Raw genomic sequence first — 18620 nt, 5'->3', positions numbered from 1 at the left:
GATGCACACATTGTCAGGTCTGCATTTCAACACAGCAAACACGAAACACTTGGACTGAAATGTCGATGGAGAATCATGAAATAATATATTTTAGGGGACAAGGCTACATAGACTGTGTACTTGAGGGTAGTTTGCACACGTCGCCGGATGTGTGCACTTTGACGTGGAAACACCAGGTTCTAGTAGAGCATGGGGATACTCACAGCTTAAAATGGGTTCGGAGTTATACAGCTCTGAACGCAATTTGTTACCTATTTAGGCTTATACAGGAATGCTTGGTGAAGCCTAGGACATTTTTTATTCCGAAGACATTTTCACGTGTAATTTTCCTCCATTACTTCCAATATGGCTCAAATAAATTTAAGTAGCTAAAATGACTGCCATTTGGACATTCAATGAAAAAAATGATAGGGTCAGATTGTGATTACTTATTTAGCAGCTTGCATTTAAATATATTTTAGAATTTGTACTTCAGAGTAGACCACTTTTTTTTGTAAAAAAAATAGAACTCGTAATGAGTTCAGGAAATTAACTTTGGATTTCCATACGGACAGGTTCAAATGGTCCAGAACTGGTTTTCTGAGGCCTCTTCTGCAGTGCCCTTCTTTGTTGCGCCTTTATTCTTCTCTGTTGCCTCTTCGGTTAGGGAATCACCAGAAGCAACTTCCACATTTGGAGTCAGGACTCATAGCAGTAATAAGAGCACCATTTTGGCTTACAGCATTGGCTCCTTGAACCATGACCAATCTACACCCAACTTGTTCATTGGTTTACTTGGTAACAAAGAATGTTTACATCAAGTGTTGTGAATAACAGTGATAAGTTAAAAGTTCTAAAATTGGTCGACAAAGTGTACACCGAGATGAGAAAAAAAATGTCAAGCATTCAAACCAAGGTTACTGTATATTAAATGCTTTTGTGAAATGACGCGATTCAGCATTTTGAGGTATGGCGAACAGAAAAAGAAGGCCAATGCTCGGACCCTAAACCACTGTAATAAACTCCATACAGGCTTATGAGAGCAGGTTTTATTGCTACGTCGATCTGCTGACGTGCCTCAGAATGAGATTGGTTCACAAGATGAGCTTCTGCTCCCCCCTCCCCCATTCAGATACGGCAAGGTCCAGATTTGAAACAAGATTAGCCTGTACTTTCTTAAAAAAAATACTAGCCACTCTTTAGAAAATGGCATTTATGGATAACTTCGCAGGAACAGGTGAAGTCAAAAGAACGCTGCCACTGATGCCTAGTTGCCACCATAATGATGACCAAGAGTGAAATCCTAAGACATTGGAAGTCAACCAACTCATCTTCATATAATACATGGCTCTCAAACACAGCAAACTGGCAAACTATGATTGTATCATCTACCTGTTACATTATCAGAAATGAATGACAACAAAGATTGGTAACACATCAAACTCCCTGAACCAGACAGGAAACATGTTCATGATGATAGCAAATGTTAAATAGTACTTTTTAACTACAAACACACAGAAAGGTTAATCAGTTACACTTCATTAGTGTAGTATCTGGCTCTTTATATAGTAAACCAAAACGAGGTATACTGTGTAGAGTCCAGGAAACCCTTATTGGTTTACAAAGTTAAAATGTATAACACTAAATGGTCTCTTTTGTGGTAGTGTGGGCGTGCAGGTTAGGCTTACCAAAGGGCAATGCTAAGCATTTGTTGTACTGAGGCAATAAATGAGACTAACACTCGGACCTGGGGAACTGGGTTCGAGTCTCGGTAACGACACTGAACATCCTGTGATTCTGGGCAAATCACTTAATCTCCCCGTGCCTAACAAAAATGAATGTGTGTCCTCATGTAACGTAACTGGTGCTATGTAAAGCGCTCTGATACCTGATTTGGTTGCCGGTCAAGTTCGCGCTATATAAAACTCTGCAGGAAAAAAAAAGAACAAATCCAAGACCAATTGAAAAAAATAACTTGTGTTTTTATATAAATTTTGATATCAAGAACTTTATCAGGCAAGTACTTTCTTTAAATATGAATTTTCACAGGTAAGTTAACAGTTCACTTAAATGCACCTTTACGTAGCAATGCTTCCCTAATGAAGAAAAGGCATATGTTGCATACTGATATTTATGATTGGTTTCTGCAGGTCTCATTCAGGACTTGGGATCATAAGGAGGAGCCAAGGTCCAAAGAACCACTAACAGTTATTAGTTACCTGCTGGGGGCGTCCGGGTGCAGAGGTGCTGGTCGGTTTGGTAGCGGTGTGTACTATGCTGGTGGAAGGAAGAAGGGCACCTCAAAACAGGCTGCAAAGAGGGACTTGGGGACAAGTACGGGTGCTCCCAAGAAGGCGACTTGGGCCACAAGGGTCCGGGGAACAAGGAGGCACAGCCAGTTCATTAGTATAAAGGCTGGGGTGCTAGGAAGAAGAGTATAAAAGTTGGCTGAGCTCTGTGCGGTTGTGTGTCTCACCAGTTGAGGGTGCAAATCAGGACTGCTGGGCCACTCAAAGTAGGCCTGTGCAGGGCTGACGTCCCTCAACAGCTGCTCAGTCTTGGTACAGAGGGTGTCTGGATTGGACTCTCACTGGCTCAGTTTGCTGTAAGAGGGCCAGTATACAGGTTATATGTCCTGTGTGGCCCCGGTTGGCCCTGGTGTCCTCTTACGTGGTGGGTTGACAGATCGGACCTTCAGGAGCACAGGGTCCTCTTCCTGGGAGGATGCTGCTTTGGGCTGGCCAGGGAGTGGCAACTCAGTAAACCTAACTTGCAGGAGAGTAGTTCCTCTACTCCAAGGGACACTGCTGGCAATTTGCGAAGGGCTGGATATCTCCAGGGGTTCTTGGAAGCTGTTCAGCTGCAGGACGAGTAGCAGGTTAGGACTGTGGAGACTGATGACGACAGGCAGGGTTTGTTGCCAAAAGTCCACCGCAAGCCTTCAGTTCTCACATTTCTTGCGGCTTTTACTTGTCCTCTTCTTCTGGATTCATCGAATAAGATTTCCTGATGTCCGGTATGCCACCTAATCACTTAATTTATGGGTGTTAAGGGGAGTGACAGGTAGTAGCCAATGGGCTACTTGCCTTTACGGTGTCTTCCCCCTCTATATGACCACTTCCTGCGGGTGGGAAGTGGGCATAACCCTGAACCAGAGAACCTAAATTCCGACTGCACTGAGATGGCGGGATGCTAAAATTCGTGTTCACATCAGGTAGCCCACCTAAGGGGTGGTACTAGTCTGAGAGGAGAACACGCCTCTTGACTAGTTATTTTTTCCACCAGTCGCTGTGCCAAATGGGCCCAGGACAGTGGGTGGCATTTCCCGTGTCTGGGGAAGCCTTGGGTCGCATATCAAAGGGGGCAGATGCCTTTGAAGCCTCCTGCCTTGATATGCTTATCACTTAGCCATCCTGCTTGGAGAATGTGACACCACCTTCGGTAGAAACAGGCACTATTTCTGCCCTCCGAGAGCGTGGGCTCTCATCTGCGGGTGGTCAGAAACCTGTGTGTGGTGGCAGACTGGTCTACACCAATCAGCCAGCACACTAGCGTTAGCTTTTCAGGGGTACCTCTAAGGTGTCTTCTGGGTGCATGTGTTAATAAATCCAACACTGGAATCAGTGTGGGTTTATTACTATGAGATGTTTGATATCAAACATCTCTAGTTTCAGTGAAGCCATCATGTAGCTGGGGAACTTGTAAACAACAGTGTCCAGCACTTGTTCTCAAAATGGTTTCCTTGTTCTCTTGTAATATCCAAGAATCGACTTAGACATCAGAGGGGAATATATGATCATGCAGATATGCCCCCACATATACATACATCCTGTACATCCTGCCTTAGGACTGTAAGGTCTGACATGGGGTGACTTACCTATACTGCATGCAATGTCTGTAGGCATGGCAGACAGGAAGTGAAAACACAAACAGATACTGTTTGAAAGCGACGCACTATTCACAAGCCCCCTCGGGGTGCCCTATATACCACAGTAGTACATAATGTCACAATGTTTGAAAAAAACGGTTGTGCAAATTCATTCAACCAAAACAATATGCATATTTCTGTGCATCAAAAAATACAGACTAATTAAATGAAAAACATCGTATTTTAATGATAGTTTTCTTTTTTCTTTTGCTTTGTTCTTCTGTCTTGTGGTACATTACTTCATGTACATCCCATCAACTTTCTCAGTTACTCCCAATGCATTTCGGTATAACAATACCTTCATCAGGGGAATACTGTAATCAAGATCAACACAATAATCAGAATTGGGAACTGTACATCCTGCCTTAGGACTGTAAGGTCTGACATGGGGTGACTTACCTATACTGCATGCAATGTCTGTAGGCATGGCAGACAGGAAGTGAGCCATGTTGGGTCTTGACTGTTCCCTGCACCATGACACACAGCCTGCAATGGCAGTTTGCATGTTGGTGCTGAGGGGTCCCTTAGGGTAGCACAAAATATGCTGCAGCCCTTAGGGACCCTCTTTAGCCTCCTTGCCCCAAGTACCAGGGAAACCTTTACTAGGGATTTACAGGTGCTAAAGGTATTGCCAATTAGGGAGAACAATTGTATAGTTTTAGGTAAAGAGATCTGGCACCAGGGACCTGGATAGCAGGATCCCAGTGCGCTTGTCAAAATTGCATCAGATACCAGGCAAAATGCGGGGTGGGTGACCATGTCAAAAAGGGGCACTTTCTTACAATTACCTCAAGTACTGTATGATTCACCTACCATATACCTAAATACACAGCAAGGCACAAACTGCAGTCTATACTTCGGAAAGATGTGCCTGTTTGATTTGCCATGGTATACAGTATAATTACAAAACCTCAAGAGTTCTTTTACAAAGAGCTCTACTGACACATTTGTGAAGCTTTGGCCTCACATTATGCAACAACATGTAAAACACATGAAAACATCTAGCTCATACAAAAGAGGACATTAATGCTTACATACCATTGTCTCCAGAGGTAGGAGAAGGAGGTGGAGTAGCAGCAGTCACACTGTTTTTATCCCAAATGGTCTCCAGAATACCTAACAAGAAACAGTGATGAAGTGAGACAGGCCTGTGTAACAACACCAGGAGTAATATAAACTTACAATCAACCAACAGCTGATATCCATTTAACTCACAATATGGTGGCAAGATCCATTCAATATTACATTTGGAGTATTGAATTTCAATATTCGCATTGAAAAACTTGATTTTTTAAAGAAAGTAATTGGGGATTTTGCTTACCAGGGCCCATATATATGGTACTTTTATGTATTAAGAGAAACTGATAGTACTTGGAACTACATTTCAATATAGGGCTTTTTGTATATGAATGTTTGTGTTTTGATACTCTGTTTATAACACGGAGCTATATGCACCTGGTCATCATGCAAAAATGATCTCCGCATAATACAAAATAACTCAAGACGTTAAAATAAGCTGTTCTGAAATGTGGTCTGGCCTGGCATTTCGGGCTGGAGTGCTCGCACTGGAGCAAGGTCAAGGCTGATTTCCATATGGCTGGGTCCAAACTGAGGTAGCTCGGGTGGCGGAAAATGATAGATTGGGATGTGACCACCCCCCCCCCCCCCCCCCCCCAAGCCATGCCAATGGCAGAGATTAATTCAAGCATTCCATCAGTCACCTTGTTGTTGGGTGCATTTGACATCCTAAGTGCAGGTATGTCCATACATGTATCACAAGCTTCTTGTGCCACTGGAAGCATGCTAAAATTGGCCTGTGAGCAATAATCATAACTAAACCAGTACTGGGTTGTTGTGTTCCTGGTCAGGGAGGACCTAGCCTGGAGTTTGGGTTGAACTGCTCCTATTGGAGCAGTCAAAGCTGTTTTGCACATGACTGGATCCAAGTTGAGGTGACATGGTGTGCAAAATAACAATGGACTGAGATGCGGTCAGAGTGGTTGATCAATTCAAGCATTCCATCATCTTGTTGTAATAATCAATGCTTGCAACAATTCTGGGATGTCAAATTATTTATGTTTTTAAATGCCCTTTTAATGTATACTTAATTAATTAAAGGTTTTGTAAAGCGCTTTCTCACCATACAGATATTAAGGCACTTACAGAGTACTAAACAGATTACATTAGTATGTTGAGGAACATCAAAAATGGAATATGGGGAGAGAGACGGATGGGAAGGGAACAGAAGGATGGAACAATGGGAGATCACAATAAAACAGCTGACTATATGTCCTGTAGTCTATTCAGATATGACAATAATAAGTGAGGGAGTTGTTAAAGGTGGAGCATGGTGAGGGCCACGAAAAGTATGAACATTTACCACAGAGGTAAGATTTGAAGAGGTAGGTCTTGAGGCCTTTCCTAAAAGATAGGATGTTGGGATTGCATCTTAGGGAAAGAAGCAGAGAAATCTGCTCAAGAAGATGAGTGCTAAAGCAATCTTAGATAGATGTCCCTAAAATTAGGGAGGTCTTGATGATAGTCTTATTCGTCCAGATAGTGTGGGAAGGTTGGTTAAGTAGGTAGATAGGTTATTATGAGAGGCTTTGAAGGTGATGCAGCCTAACTTGAACTTCGTCTGTGCTGTGAGTGGTAGCCAATTGAGGTCTCTATGAGCTGGAAATATATGTTACATCTTTTTTTCTCCAAGAAGATTCCGGAAGTGGAATGGAAGATGGCTTTTGGTAGAGCCACTGTTGATATGGAAAATCCTGCCGGGATAGCATTAACTGTGTCAATTCTTGAGATGACCATGGCGTGGGCTGTTAATCTCAGCTTGTTGGAGGAGGGAAGATGTTTGATTTTCCTAAATTGGTGGAGGTATAGTTGTCAGATTATCAGCACAAGTGAAGGAATTTGACAATAAGATTTTGAGGTGTCGTATTAACATTAGTTAAAACTTATTTTTCTTTTATGTTATGACGCACAGTTGTAATGCTATTCTCTCTGTGTGCCTGGTCAGAATTAAATTTTTTATGAAACAAAGACACACGGTAAAGCTCTTTCTGGTGGATAATCTATTTAACCACAAATTCCTTGCCTTTAGAACATTCTCCAGGCATTAAACTGCATCAGGAAACTTTTCTGCAATGCTCTATGCCATTATGAGGCGCCATACCACCCTGAATATGACGAACTTAAGCCTCATATAAGCGCAATCCTTGCACACAGATGTTAGTCGCGTCTGACCGTGACACAATCCTCGGAACCAGTGTTCAAATTCATAACTTTTGACTTTTTAGATGTTAAAAAGCAGCCACTCCACAAAAGAGGGAGATGGGAGAGTGGTGGGGAATCTGCGGTTAGATAGAGCATATACCAGAAAGAACAATTTACATACCTTTGGTGAGGCTCTATCAGTGGATACTTCTAACTGCAGAGTCCTCACATTAGGATATATGCCTAAGCATTAGCTCACAGAAGTGCAGAATCTGTGTAGTGGACTCAAACTAAAAAGTTCTGCAGGATTGAAAGGGCAAAATTCCCATCCCATAGTACCTGGCTGTCAAGGCAGTGCTGCTTAGTGAACATATGCACTGACACTCACGTCATAGCCTGGCAAACGTCAAGGGAAGGCACTCTGTGCCAACGCAGTGTTATCAGCTTCGCCCTTGTGGCTCAAAACAGGCTCCAGCTCAGCAGTCTGCACCTTCTATCTTAACATATTGGTGTAAGAGATTTATACATAGAGGTATCAAAGACGGCGCCTGATCAAAATTGGCTTTTTTGGCAAGTACAGACCTTAATGGAATGGACTAAACATCTTGACAGAGTCCTTTTCTTCACAGTTATACTTTTCTTTGTCTCAGAGGACCCTGCAAAAAGCAGATCGTCCAACCAGTTGGTCCTTGATTCCATCAATGCAAAAGCTTCCAGCTCTTTTTGAGTCAAATCGATGGATCATCTCCTCCACTTTCGAAGGGTGAGGAAGGGCAAATAAAGGGAGAGTGATGGAACACCCAAAGCTTAAGAGAGGCGGATTTAGGCAAGAAGGTCGCCCGCGTCTTCAGCACTAGTATGTGTTGAAAATAAAATGTAGGGCTTTTATACTGGCAGTGCCTAAAGTTCACTCACGCAATGAGTTGAAGTGATTGCAATGAGGAAGTCCGTCTTCAAGGTTGGAAAAAGATATGAGCAGCTGGGCATCGTTTCGAAGAGCATACACATGAGAAACAAGAAGTCCGAGTTAAGGTCTCACTGCTGCATCACAAGTAATTTGGGAGGCAACAAGTGGGCACACCTTTAAGAAACTGCTTGACAACAGGTGATTTAAACAAGGACGTTTCGTCTGGTAAAAACAAAAGACCGAAAAGGCTGACAAGTAATCTTACTTCATGACAACAGTAATGCCTTATTGAGTCAACGCCAAAACAAAACAGACATTCAACAACTTAGCTTGTAAGCGGTCAGTTTTACAGAGTCCAAACAACTCCACAAATCTCTCCCAACACCTAGCGTAAAAGGACTTTGTCGAAGAACGCCTCACTATAAGGATAACATCCACCACTTCAGGTGGCAGATCAAATGCAGTGAGCTGCAGCCTCTCAATCTTCACGGATGGAGGTGTAGACAGGAAGGCTCAAGTGACGGACGCTACAATGTTGTTGTGACAGATGATCCTCTTGACGTAGGAGCCTGATCAGAGGCTAACTTGCTCATGTCCAGAAGTTCTAGGAACCACTTACAGACCCAAACGGGAGATATGGGAAGCGGACTATCTAGTGCACTAAAATGAAGTACACAATGCAGAAAGTCCAGGGGGACCCAGATTGGTAAACAGAGGCAAAAGTAGATAATAGTAACACTCTATTTGTCTAAGTGTGGGTGAGCAGTTAGGCTCATCAGGGGGCAGTGCATAAATCCAAGACCAATTTGCAAAAATATCTATTTATATATATTTTTACACACCAAGAACTTTGTTCTACAGCAAGTACTTTTAGGTTTATGAAATTTTATAGTTTGCAAAATAAATCACTTTTGTGCGTAATTACGCATCATTAACGTCAATAGGGAAAAAGACAAAGGATGTCAAATTGTACAGACTACTTTCAAGGTTCACCTCTTGGATTTCGGTAGTTAGCAAGGCGAGGTCCAATGTTTCACCAGTGAATTCTGTGCATCTTCCCGGATTCAGCCAGGAGCAAGGTGCTGAGGTTGTTGGTAGCTGGTGCGGTACGAAGAAGGGGACCACCTGAAAAACTGCACCAAGGAACTGAAAAGTAATTCTGAGAGGTTCAACTCGAGGGAGCAGGTGGCAAGGGCCTCAGGACCAAGGGAGCACAGCTGGTTCTCCAGGTACCCAGGCCAGATGGCCTAAATGCAGAGTGGATAGGTCAGCCGGGCGGCGCGCATTAAGATGTCCTCACGGACAGAGCAGGAAGCTTGGAGAGGTGATTTCGGGACAGCTGGGCCACTCACAAAGTGGGTCTCGGGGGTCTCTGCGACTGCTTGATTTCTGGGCAATTGGAGTCCAGAGTGAACTCTTTATCTTGGTGAATGCTGCAGAGTGTCCCGTCCAGGTGTCCCCAAACTTGAAGGGGGGGGACAGATCCGACCGTTCAGAGCAGGTATCCCACTTTTGGTCCAGGTGCTGAGTTTTGAGTCGCCGGGGAGTAGCAAGTCGGTAAAACAGTCTCTTCGGTTCGTTGCCTGCTGTCGCAGGGGAGCGGAGACTTTACTCCTAGGGAGGTTTTTTGGCTTTTTGCTATAGGCTGTGGGGGCTCTGGGGTTCTTGGAGGCCTCACAGTTGCAGGATGAGACCGCACACCACAAATGTAGAGTCCTTAAGCCAGCAGGCAGGGTTTGGCACCAATTTTCAGCAGCAGTGCTTCAGTCCCCGGGTCAGCAGCTCATCTCTGTCCTTTTCTTCTCTGTATCCTTCGAATCTAAGTTGCAAGGTCCAGGGATGCAACCTTGTTGGACTTGGCCCTTTTTGCAGAACTGTTTGCCTTCCTCCTGTATTTTTTCTGACCTGTTGTTGCTAGTGGTTTTATGACTCTTTATCACTGCTGATCAATGCTAAAGTGCATGTGCTCTCTCTTGTAAACTTGGTAAGATTGGTCTACACCAAAAAAGGTAGTCAGACAAAGTATGTTTCGGTAGTCCAGTCGACTTAGAGAGACAGCCTGGGTGACAGTCTTCCGGCAATTCAGAGAAATCCAAGGAAAGAGTCTTCGGAAAAGTTTCAGTGTGGTGAAGCTTTTTCCGCATAGCATAGCGTACGTCTTTGATCCTGCATGGACAGAGCGTCATCGAATAGAATGCTTATGACAATTGCCCGATTGGCAAAGTGGTTTGTGTAATCCCTGTGATGTCATGACAAGTGCCTAGTTGCACCGTGATATATGCGATTGTGGTCTAATGTGTTCTTATGAATACAAAGGAAATTTTTATATAACCGTGTGTGGAGTCTTTCTTGTGGTGTGAATAGGGTGTTACTGTTGAGTGAGTGTGTTGCGCAAACGCTTCACACATTGACTCTGGGATAAGCCTGACTGCTCTGCATAGCTACCAAGGAGGTGAGCAGGGGTTACCTTTAGTGTTTAGCTCCCTTGCCTTGACTAGAGTGGTAGGTTCTGCCTGGCTTAGGTGCATACCCTATCCAACCAGAAATCCCATTTCTAACACACCTAAATACTAAATTTAGGGGTGTTAAAGGGAGAGAAAAGTAGTAGCCAAAGGGCTACCTACTTTTAGGGTGTCTACACCCTCTAAGTGACCACTTACTGTGGGAAGGGACACTACCCTATCCCTGACAGTTTGTTTTCCTACCATCTCAAGATGTAGAATTGCAAACCTGGGGTCCACATCGCGTGCCACACCTTTGGGGAGGTGCTGGCTGAAAGTGGGCACACCTCCTCATCTAACTAATTTTACTGCCTTTCCTCCCGCCAAAAAGTGGAGCAGGAAAGGAGGATTGGCATAATCCATTATCTGGAGATGCCTGGGTTGCATTTCAAAGGTGGCTTCACCTTTGAAGCTTCCCGCCTCGGAAGGCCATCCTGTCCTGAGGGAGGTGTGAAGCACCTCCGCCCAGAGCAGGCTTTGTTGCGCTGGCCATCACCCCATGAGGTCAAAAACATGTCTGGTGGTGGCAGGCTGGCTAACACTAGTCAGAGTCCACACCAGTGCTTGGTAGGTTTTATGGGGAACCTATAAAGGGTCTCCAGTGTACATGTATTAATAAATCCAACACTGGCCTCAGTGAGGATTTAAAACGAGATGTTTGGTACCAAACACTTTAGTGTACAGTGAAGCCATTATGGAGCTAGGAAACCCATAATGACAATAATCCAGTCCACATACTCTCTATGGCTTCCCTGTGCACTTACAATATCCAAGAATGGCTCAGATATAGAAGGGTCATATCTGCTCATGCAGAGATCTCCACACATGGGATATAGTGCACCCTGCCTTAGGGCCACACAGCCTGCAGTAGGAGTGTCTTACCTATACCTCATGCAGTGTATGGGGGCATGGCACACAGGGATGTGTGCATGACTAATCTTCAGTTTTCTCTGCATCAAGACACGCAGCCTGCAATGACAGTTTGCATTGTCTTGGTGAGGGGTCTCTGGGGTGGCACAATTTGTGCTGCAGCCCCAGTTAACCCTCTTCAGTCTCAATGCCCTATGTATCAGGGGTATCATTTACTAGGGACGGATAGGGATTGTTGTAGTTGTGCCAACTGTGGTACAGTTTTAGGGAAAGAACACTGGTACTGGGTACTTGGTTAGCAAGAACCCAGTACACTTCAAAGTTGCATCACAAACCAGACAAAAGATGCGGGGTGGGGTACTTCAACAAGGACCCAGTTGCTCAAAGGAGCCACTAGGATGAATTAGACCTGGTCATTCTTGATCTTTTTTTAAACTTAAGGCAGTGGCAGGAAGGGGTATAGCAGTCCTGTGTCCTATTCCAGCCAGAATGCCTCTTAGCAAGTGTTATTATGGCACCTCCAATGCACAAAACCTTTCACACTGTCCGTTCAACAGTTGCAAAAAGAACAAACGCTGGTTCTCACCTCTGCAAGAAGATGTAGTGTGCCACCTAGGGGTGTAGGCACTATTCGTGACAAAGCTTCAGCCAAGGTTAGAGTCGTAGAGCCTCATGGCACAGGACCCAAGACCCACTTCGCCATGCTTGTTGCAGTATCACATTTGGTGGTGGTGGTAGTGTCCATGAAAACTAGCACCAGCATCATACTGATCAATGGCAGAAAGGTCCACACTCCAGCAAACTGACATGGAGCCATGTTTCCACCAAAGACCAAAGTACTCATCTCCACCACTTTGATAAGACCTCCCCAACCCAGCAGTGACTCAGTCAGCACCATCAACTCGCTCTGGGGAAGGGCAAGGGCTCTGCCACCAGTCAAAATGCAATCAAGAAGCCACTACTGCTGAATCTGTGCAGTTTCCTCCAAAATCTAAATGGCGTTTGACAGATAGCCTTAGTGCTGGGCTCATTGAAATTTCAGATACCATTTCAGAGCCCACATATGCCACTTGGCGTAGCAGTCAAAGAGGATGTAGGAAGCTAAAAGGCAGAGAAGCCTCAGAACAGCTCTTACAGAGGTCCAGGAGCAAGCAGGAAACATCAGGATCATAGCCTGAATGTCCTGGACTCGTTGCAAAGAAGGAAAAGCACTGAACTTAACAGTATCAAGGATAGCCCCAACAAAAGTGCTACTTTGGCCTGATCCTGAACCTCAACAATGCCAAGGAGATTTGCAATCATCAGGAGGTGCTCCACAACAGATTGTGGCGAGGCAACCTTCACAGCCAGTCATCAGGGTAGGGGAATACTGGTATCCCCAACCTATGAAGCTTGGCGGTGACCACCGCCAACAATGTCATGAACAACCATGGGGTACTAGTAAGGCAGAAACGGACAAAGCAAACTGAAAATGCTCCTGCTGCAACGTTGGCTACCAAACTTCCAGTTTTCAGTAACGCCATTATGGTGCTCTGGAGTTCGTAATGACAAACTCCCAGCATTAGTGCACTTAATGTCTAAGAAGTGACTTAGACACTGTAGGGGTACAGGCCTCATGCACCTGTACCCTCACCACTGGTACAGTGCACCCAACTAAATCATGAGATACTGATGACCAGACTACATGACAGGATGGGTTTATCTGGAAATGTTCTGAAGTGGTTTAACTCCTTCCTGCAGAACAGGACTCAGCTATTCCTGGTCAACCAAGCAATCTCCTCCCCATGCCTAACACAATAGGGGTCCCTCAAGGTTCAACGCTATTCCCAGATCTCTTCAACCTATATGTAGAACCTCTCACAGAGATTCTTCGGAATTCACAGATCTCCTACCACATGTACGCAGACGACACACAAATATATATGAAGATTGCCTGCAGTGATGACATTGACCTTATGAATGAAACTCTAAAGAAAGCGTTGCATTGGCTAACAGCCAACCATTTGAAACTTAATGCCAACAAAACAGAATTCCTGTTAATCTCACCGACAAGGAGTCAACCAGAGGTAAAGGAATGGGCTAAAATGGTGACTGCGCTTAACTGCACTCCGACACTTGTTAATTCAGCCAAATCTCTAGGAATTACACTAGACGAGAACCTAGACATGAAAGAACACATCAATGCAATGGCTAAGAGCGCCCGTTTCCATTTGAACTATCTAAGGAAACTGAAACCCTTTATCTCAGAAGCAGATCTAAAACTTGCTATCCAATCGCTAGTTATCTCAAGGATCGAATATGGCTGCACTACGTTAGCTGGCCTACCAAAAACATCCACTGCTCCGCTAAAAGCCTGTCTCAACGCAGCGGCAAGACTTATCACGGGAACGAGGAAATTCGATCACATATCTCCCCACCTGAAGGCACTAAACTGGTTACCCTACGATGCTAGAATTAAAATGAAGATGGCCTGTATCACACACAAAGCGGTCCACTACAACACGCCGAGATATCTAGCCAAGAAAATCAAGCTATCGGGAGGTAACAGATCAACGAGAAGCGCTAAAGAGTTGCTACTACGGCCGGCCTTCTTCCGGAAAAAAAAGACCTATGACCGAGCTTTTTCAGGAGCCGCCCCCAGAGTCTGGAATTCACTCCCACCCTATATCAGGAAGATTCAAAATATTGCAGCATTTAAAAGGGAACTGAAAAGCCATATGATGAGTAAATACCCTACATAGAGATGACCACAGACCAGTGGCACAAACTTTTTACGCCAAAGAGGACGGGAGCCATCATAAACAATTGGAAGACCAATAAGACAAATGTCTAACCACTCTAGCTATGACTATCCACTCAAGCCTCGGCTGTACACCCTATCGCTACCTCATATTTAGGTGTTATCTGCACTATGTCTCACACCAAAGATACTACCCCTACCTTGTCATGTGAATATTTATGATCGTTACAACTAGTCATACCCATTCTACCCTTTGGTAATTACTCTGACATTGCTCTGATAATAATTTACAATCCTACCTCATCGAACTTGTCTGTACGACTATGACACAACCTAAACCATATGCACCACTTATCGCTAAGTGATCAGGCGTTAGGAATATATTTATTTAATCACCCTAGATAGCATATTGCCTCCTACCTTCCATATTTGTTTTGCTGTTTTAATTGCTACTATAATGTCAATTTATTAACCTTCTATGTCAGTTTGTAACCATCCTAGATAGTATATCGCCTTCTACCTCCATATATGTTTGCTGTTATAATTGCTTATATAATGACAATCTGTAATCTCATATGTAAAGCGCTCTGATACCCACGGGTCTTGTCCGCGCTATATAAAACACTATAAATAAATAAATAAACTAGAGGGGTGGCTAACCTATGCCAGGGCAGTGGATTGTATGCATGGCAAACAGGGATGTGTGCCATGTCGACTCTTCACTTTGTTGTGCACCAAAACACACAGCCTGCAATGGCGGTTTGTGTGTGTAAAGGTACAGGGCCTCTAAGGGTGACACAATAAGTGCAGCACCCTTAGAGGCCTGCCTTGGTCACAGTGCACTTAGTAACTATGGTACCTTTTACAAGGGGCTTACATGTGGCCAGAGATGTGCCAAATGGGTGCTGCATCACTACAGTTTAGAGAAAGAACATAGGGCTTGGGTACCTGGTCGGCAGGAACCCAGGGCACACTCAGTCAAAGTACATCAACAGTTTGACAAAAAGTGGGGGCAGCCATGCAAAAAGAGGCCCTTTTCCAAAAGTGTTTATCTAAAAGGCTCCTTTAAATATGAAAACATTGTAAATACTTCTCTTCTTTGCTGTGTAGCTCTTAAAGGATTACACAAAATGCTACACATGAGAAACTAAGGAATTGCAATAATATGCTCCAAAATGGCAGCAATCGATTGACTCGTGCTCTACATTTTCTTATCAAACGGTACAGACTTAAATGCACAGGGGTATTCAAATTGCTTCAGGTCAGAACATCACTTACTATGTGCATCCGATCAGAACACCACTGCCAGTAATTTTTGGGTATGTAAAAATGCGAAACACATTGCTGCCCGACGATCACTGAAATAAGTTTCACGGCAACACTTATGGTTCTTGCTTTTTGAATGCATTTTACATTAATGCAGATCATCATTTCAGAGATAAATAGTGATACATTGATGGTGTCTGTTCAGAACGCCACATTTCATATACGTTTACTAGAATGTAGCTTCAAATGTTACCCCACTATTTGTACAAATAAAACGATACATCATGAACATCCTATTTTATGTAATTTAGTTAGATTTTAATGGTTTCTAATCAACTAAATATCTTTTATTCATGATTCTTATGTCTTGACTTTTACATCCACATGTATCTGTACAGTGAATGTAACATATCAGAAATTCAAGAAAGTATTACGCGTATGCATTGAGTGCGTGTCCTATATAGATGGATAATATAAAACACATTAGGTTATACATATGGCTTAAACTCAATATGTGGAGAAGATATACTAGAAATACCAAAATTGTGCACCGTTAAAATAGAAGTATATTTCAATATGTAGCAGATCAAAAAATAAGCTTATATAATTATTGGACTTGTTTTGAGTTGGAGATCGTTTCTATAAAACTTTACCTACACAATTATAATAAATAACAAATGCTATGAATTTCAGTGATATGTGAACACTGATAATTATTAATCGTCTATGTATTGGATAGAATTTTGTTGACTGATTATAGCTGTATATATATTTATGTACAAGCTTACCCCTAGCAATTTCCAGTCCACGATATAATGGAATGCTTCTACTGTATATGCAATATATTATGGATTCTGGTAAGAACATTCTCTAAACATTTAACTATCTAGGGTGAATCAAAGATTTTTGTGACTTTTGAAGTCGTGTAACTGAACTACTGCATATAGAGAACGCTTACAATGCGACTTAACCCAGTCTATCAAGTATAAGGATCATTTTATCCTGTAAGCATCTGCTCTTAGCATGTAGTGCTTTAGATTCTCATGCTTTATATACTCCTGACATCCAGGGTTGGGTCCAGATGAGTGCAAGTAGTTTTTCTTTGAAGAAGGTCTTTCGAGTCACGAGGTAAGGTTACTCCTTCTCTTGATAATAATAGCATGGGCAGCAATCCACCGTTAAGGTTGTTTTCCCACAGGATGGTGAGAATGGAGTATAAGTATTAGTAAAGAGATGTCCATGCATAAGAAAGTATAGATAAGAGTGGCAACGGCCAAAGGTGTCCGAGGAGGAGGGTGGGCGCATGGGAATCTACAGCACTACATGCCAAGAACAGATGCTTACAGGGTAAATAATATAATCCGTTCATGTCTTCTTGAAAATTGGCTTGCCACTTGGAAGAAGGCACTGATGCAGTCTTTGCAATAAGGCAGCGAATACCCGGATGGATGTGGATCCGTTTTCCTTTCAGATTAAGTCTCTCCTCATTGTTCCCAAATAGGCTCTGGGAGAGTAGATTGAGCAGAGTTTGGTTTTGGTACCGAACCAGTTTTCATTTTCTGAACCAGAGTGGTTGGAGCCGAAGAGGTGGAATCTCAGCTCGGTGGGGCTTTAACTGTGCTTTCGGTGCAAAGCCAAAAGGTGGGGCAGCTGAAGCTGAATCTCGGTACCGACCATGGCCAGATGGCAGCGGAGACCCAGAGGCCTTTTTTGTTTGGAAACCAAGAGTTTTAGTGTGGGCAGGTGAGGGGTTTGAGTACTCACAGCACCTTAACCCGGCCACAGATCGTGCGACTCCAAATTGATCTCCAAGTCGGAGTCAGAATTTCCTGAAAAGGTTCCCTCTTTTAAGGTCCCAGAGGCCTCGAGACCTTCCTCTTCTTGTTCGACATCTTCCTGTCCGCAGATATCGGCGTGTGTTCGATTTCAGGTCTCTGCATTTCTCTGTGCCAGACGGTCCCACAGGGTCTATTTTGATTGAAAATGATCAACAGCCCTCACAATTTTCTTCTGTGCTCGTGGGATAAGCACAGATTACAGACCTCGTGAAGGTTGGTCTGCGGGTACTTAGACTGGTACTGGGGACAGAATCGAAACAAAGTTAGTTCCATCAGCAGAGTACTATGGATGGAGTCGAATGAGAGTAAAAGATAGCCCAAATGGGCAAGGCCCAAAGGCCGCTATCAAAACGTGCCACCCGGATGAATGACAGTCTTCCAAACTTTGATACGGGAGGAAGGAAAATGCAATTGAAACAATACCAATGAAGGAAGAGTGGATTACCCACCGAAAGGATCCCGAAAACAGTCTTGAACCACAGCACGGCAATACACGTCCGAACCAGATGGTGGAAAGAAAACAATCTAACAATGGAGTTGATGCCCATTTGCACTATTACCAAGAGGAGGAGTCACCTTACCTCGTGACTCAAAAGACCTTCGAAGAAAAACAACTTGCACACATCCAGACCACTAGATGGCTGGAGTATGCAAAGCATGTGTATCTACAGCAACACATGCCTCAAACATATTGTTACCTAAAAAAAGAGCATTTTAATTTAAGTGATATACATTTCTACCGCGGCCAGGGCGACTGACGCTGGAATCTGGGGATCAGGGTTCGATCCCCAGCTCCGGCGGCAGGTTAGCCCAGCACCATGTGACTCTGGGCAATAGCTTGCTTAATCTTCCCGACGGTCCCCAGCGCCTAGAGACCCTTACGGGTGATTGTGCGCTTTACAAATGTGGATTATTATTTATTATTATTCTATATTTGAAGGATTTTATATATACAGATGGGGTTTCACATCATTAGAAAAAAGTTTGTGAACCTTGACTTGATTTTTATAAACTTTTCAGGGTAACAATTCTCCACTCCTAATACAATGCCGTTGTATTACATTTAAAGAAATCCACGCTGGCATTGTATTTGGTTCCTGAATTATCTTAAAAATAGTTGGACATTTATTGACCCTAGGTGTTCATGTACATATCTGTTAAACCTTGTGAATCAAATTTTTTGTAGAAAAGAAAGGAGAAAGCTACACCGTTGATACATATATGGAATTAAAACGTATGTCTAAATGTATACAGAAGATATATTTTTTTTAAGTACTATTGGTGAAGTACTGTGATCTATGTTTTTTATCTTTTTATTTTAAATGTATATTGGTACATGCTATACACACGATTTACAGCACTGAAGAAGGTC

General features: G+C 43.4%; 1 protein-coding gene across 1 annotated transcript in view; it reads right to left on the bottom strand.

Moving 5' to 3' along the window:
- XPO6 (exportin 6) overlaps positions 1–18620 on the bottom strand; it is a 654194-nt gene that overhangs the window by 486596 nt on the left and 148978 nt on the right. The window contains exon 6 of the mRNA XM_078663046.1: positions 4946–5023. Within this exon, the coding sequence (XP_078519172.1) occupies positions 4946–5023 (78 nt within the window). The remainder of the gene's footprint in view (positions 1–4945; positions 5024–18620) is intronic.

The sequence above is a fragment of the Lissotriton helveticus genome, chromosome 10 (assembly GCF_964261635.1).
Source record: "Lissotriton helveticus chromosome 10, aLisHel1.1, whole genome shotgun sequence".
Classification (NCBI taxonomy): Eukaryota; Metazoa; Chordata; class Amphibia; order Caudata; family Salamandridae; genus Lissotriton; species Lissotriton helveticus.
The sequence above is the reverse complement of the archived record's forward strand: the minus strand, read 5'-3'. Positions and strand labels throughout refer to the sequence as shown.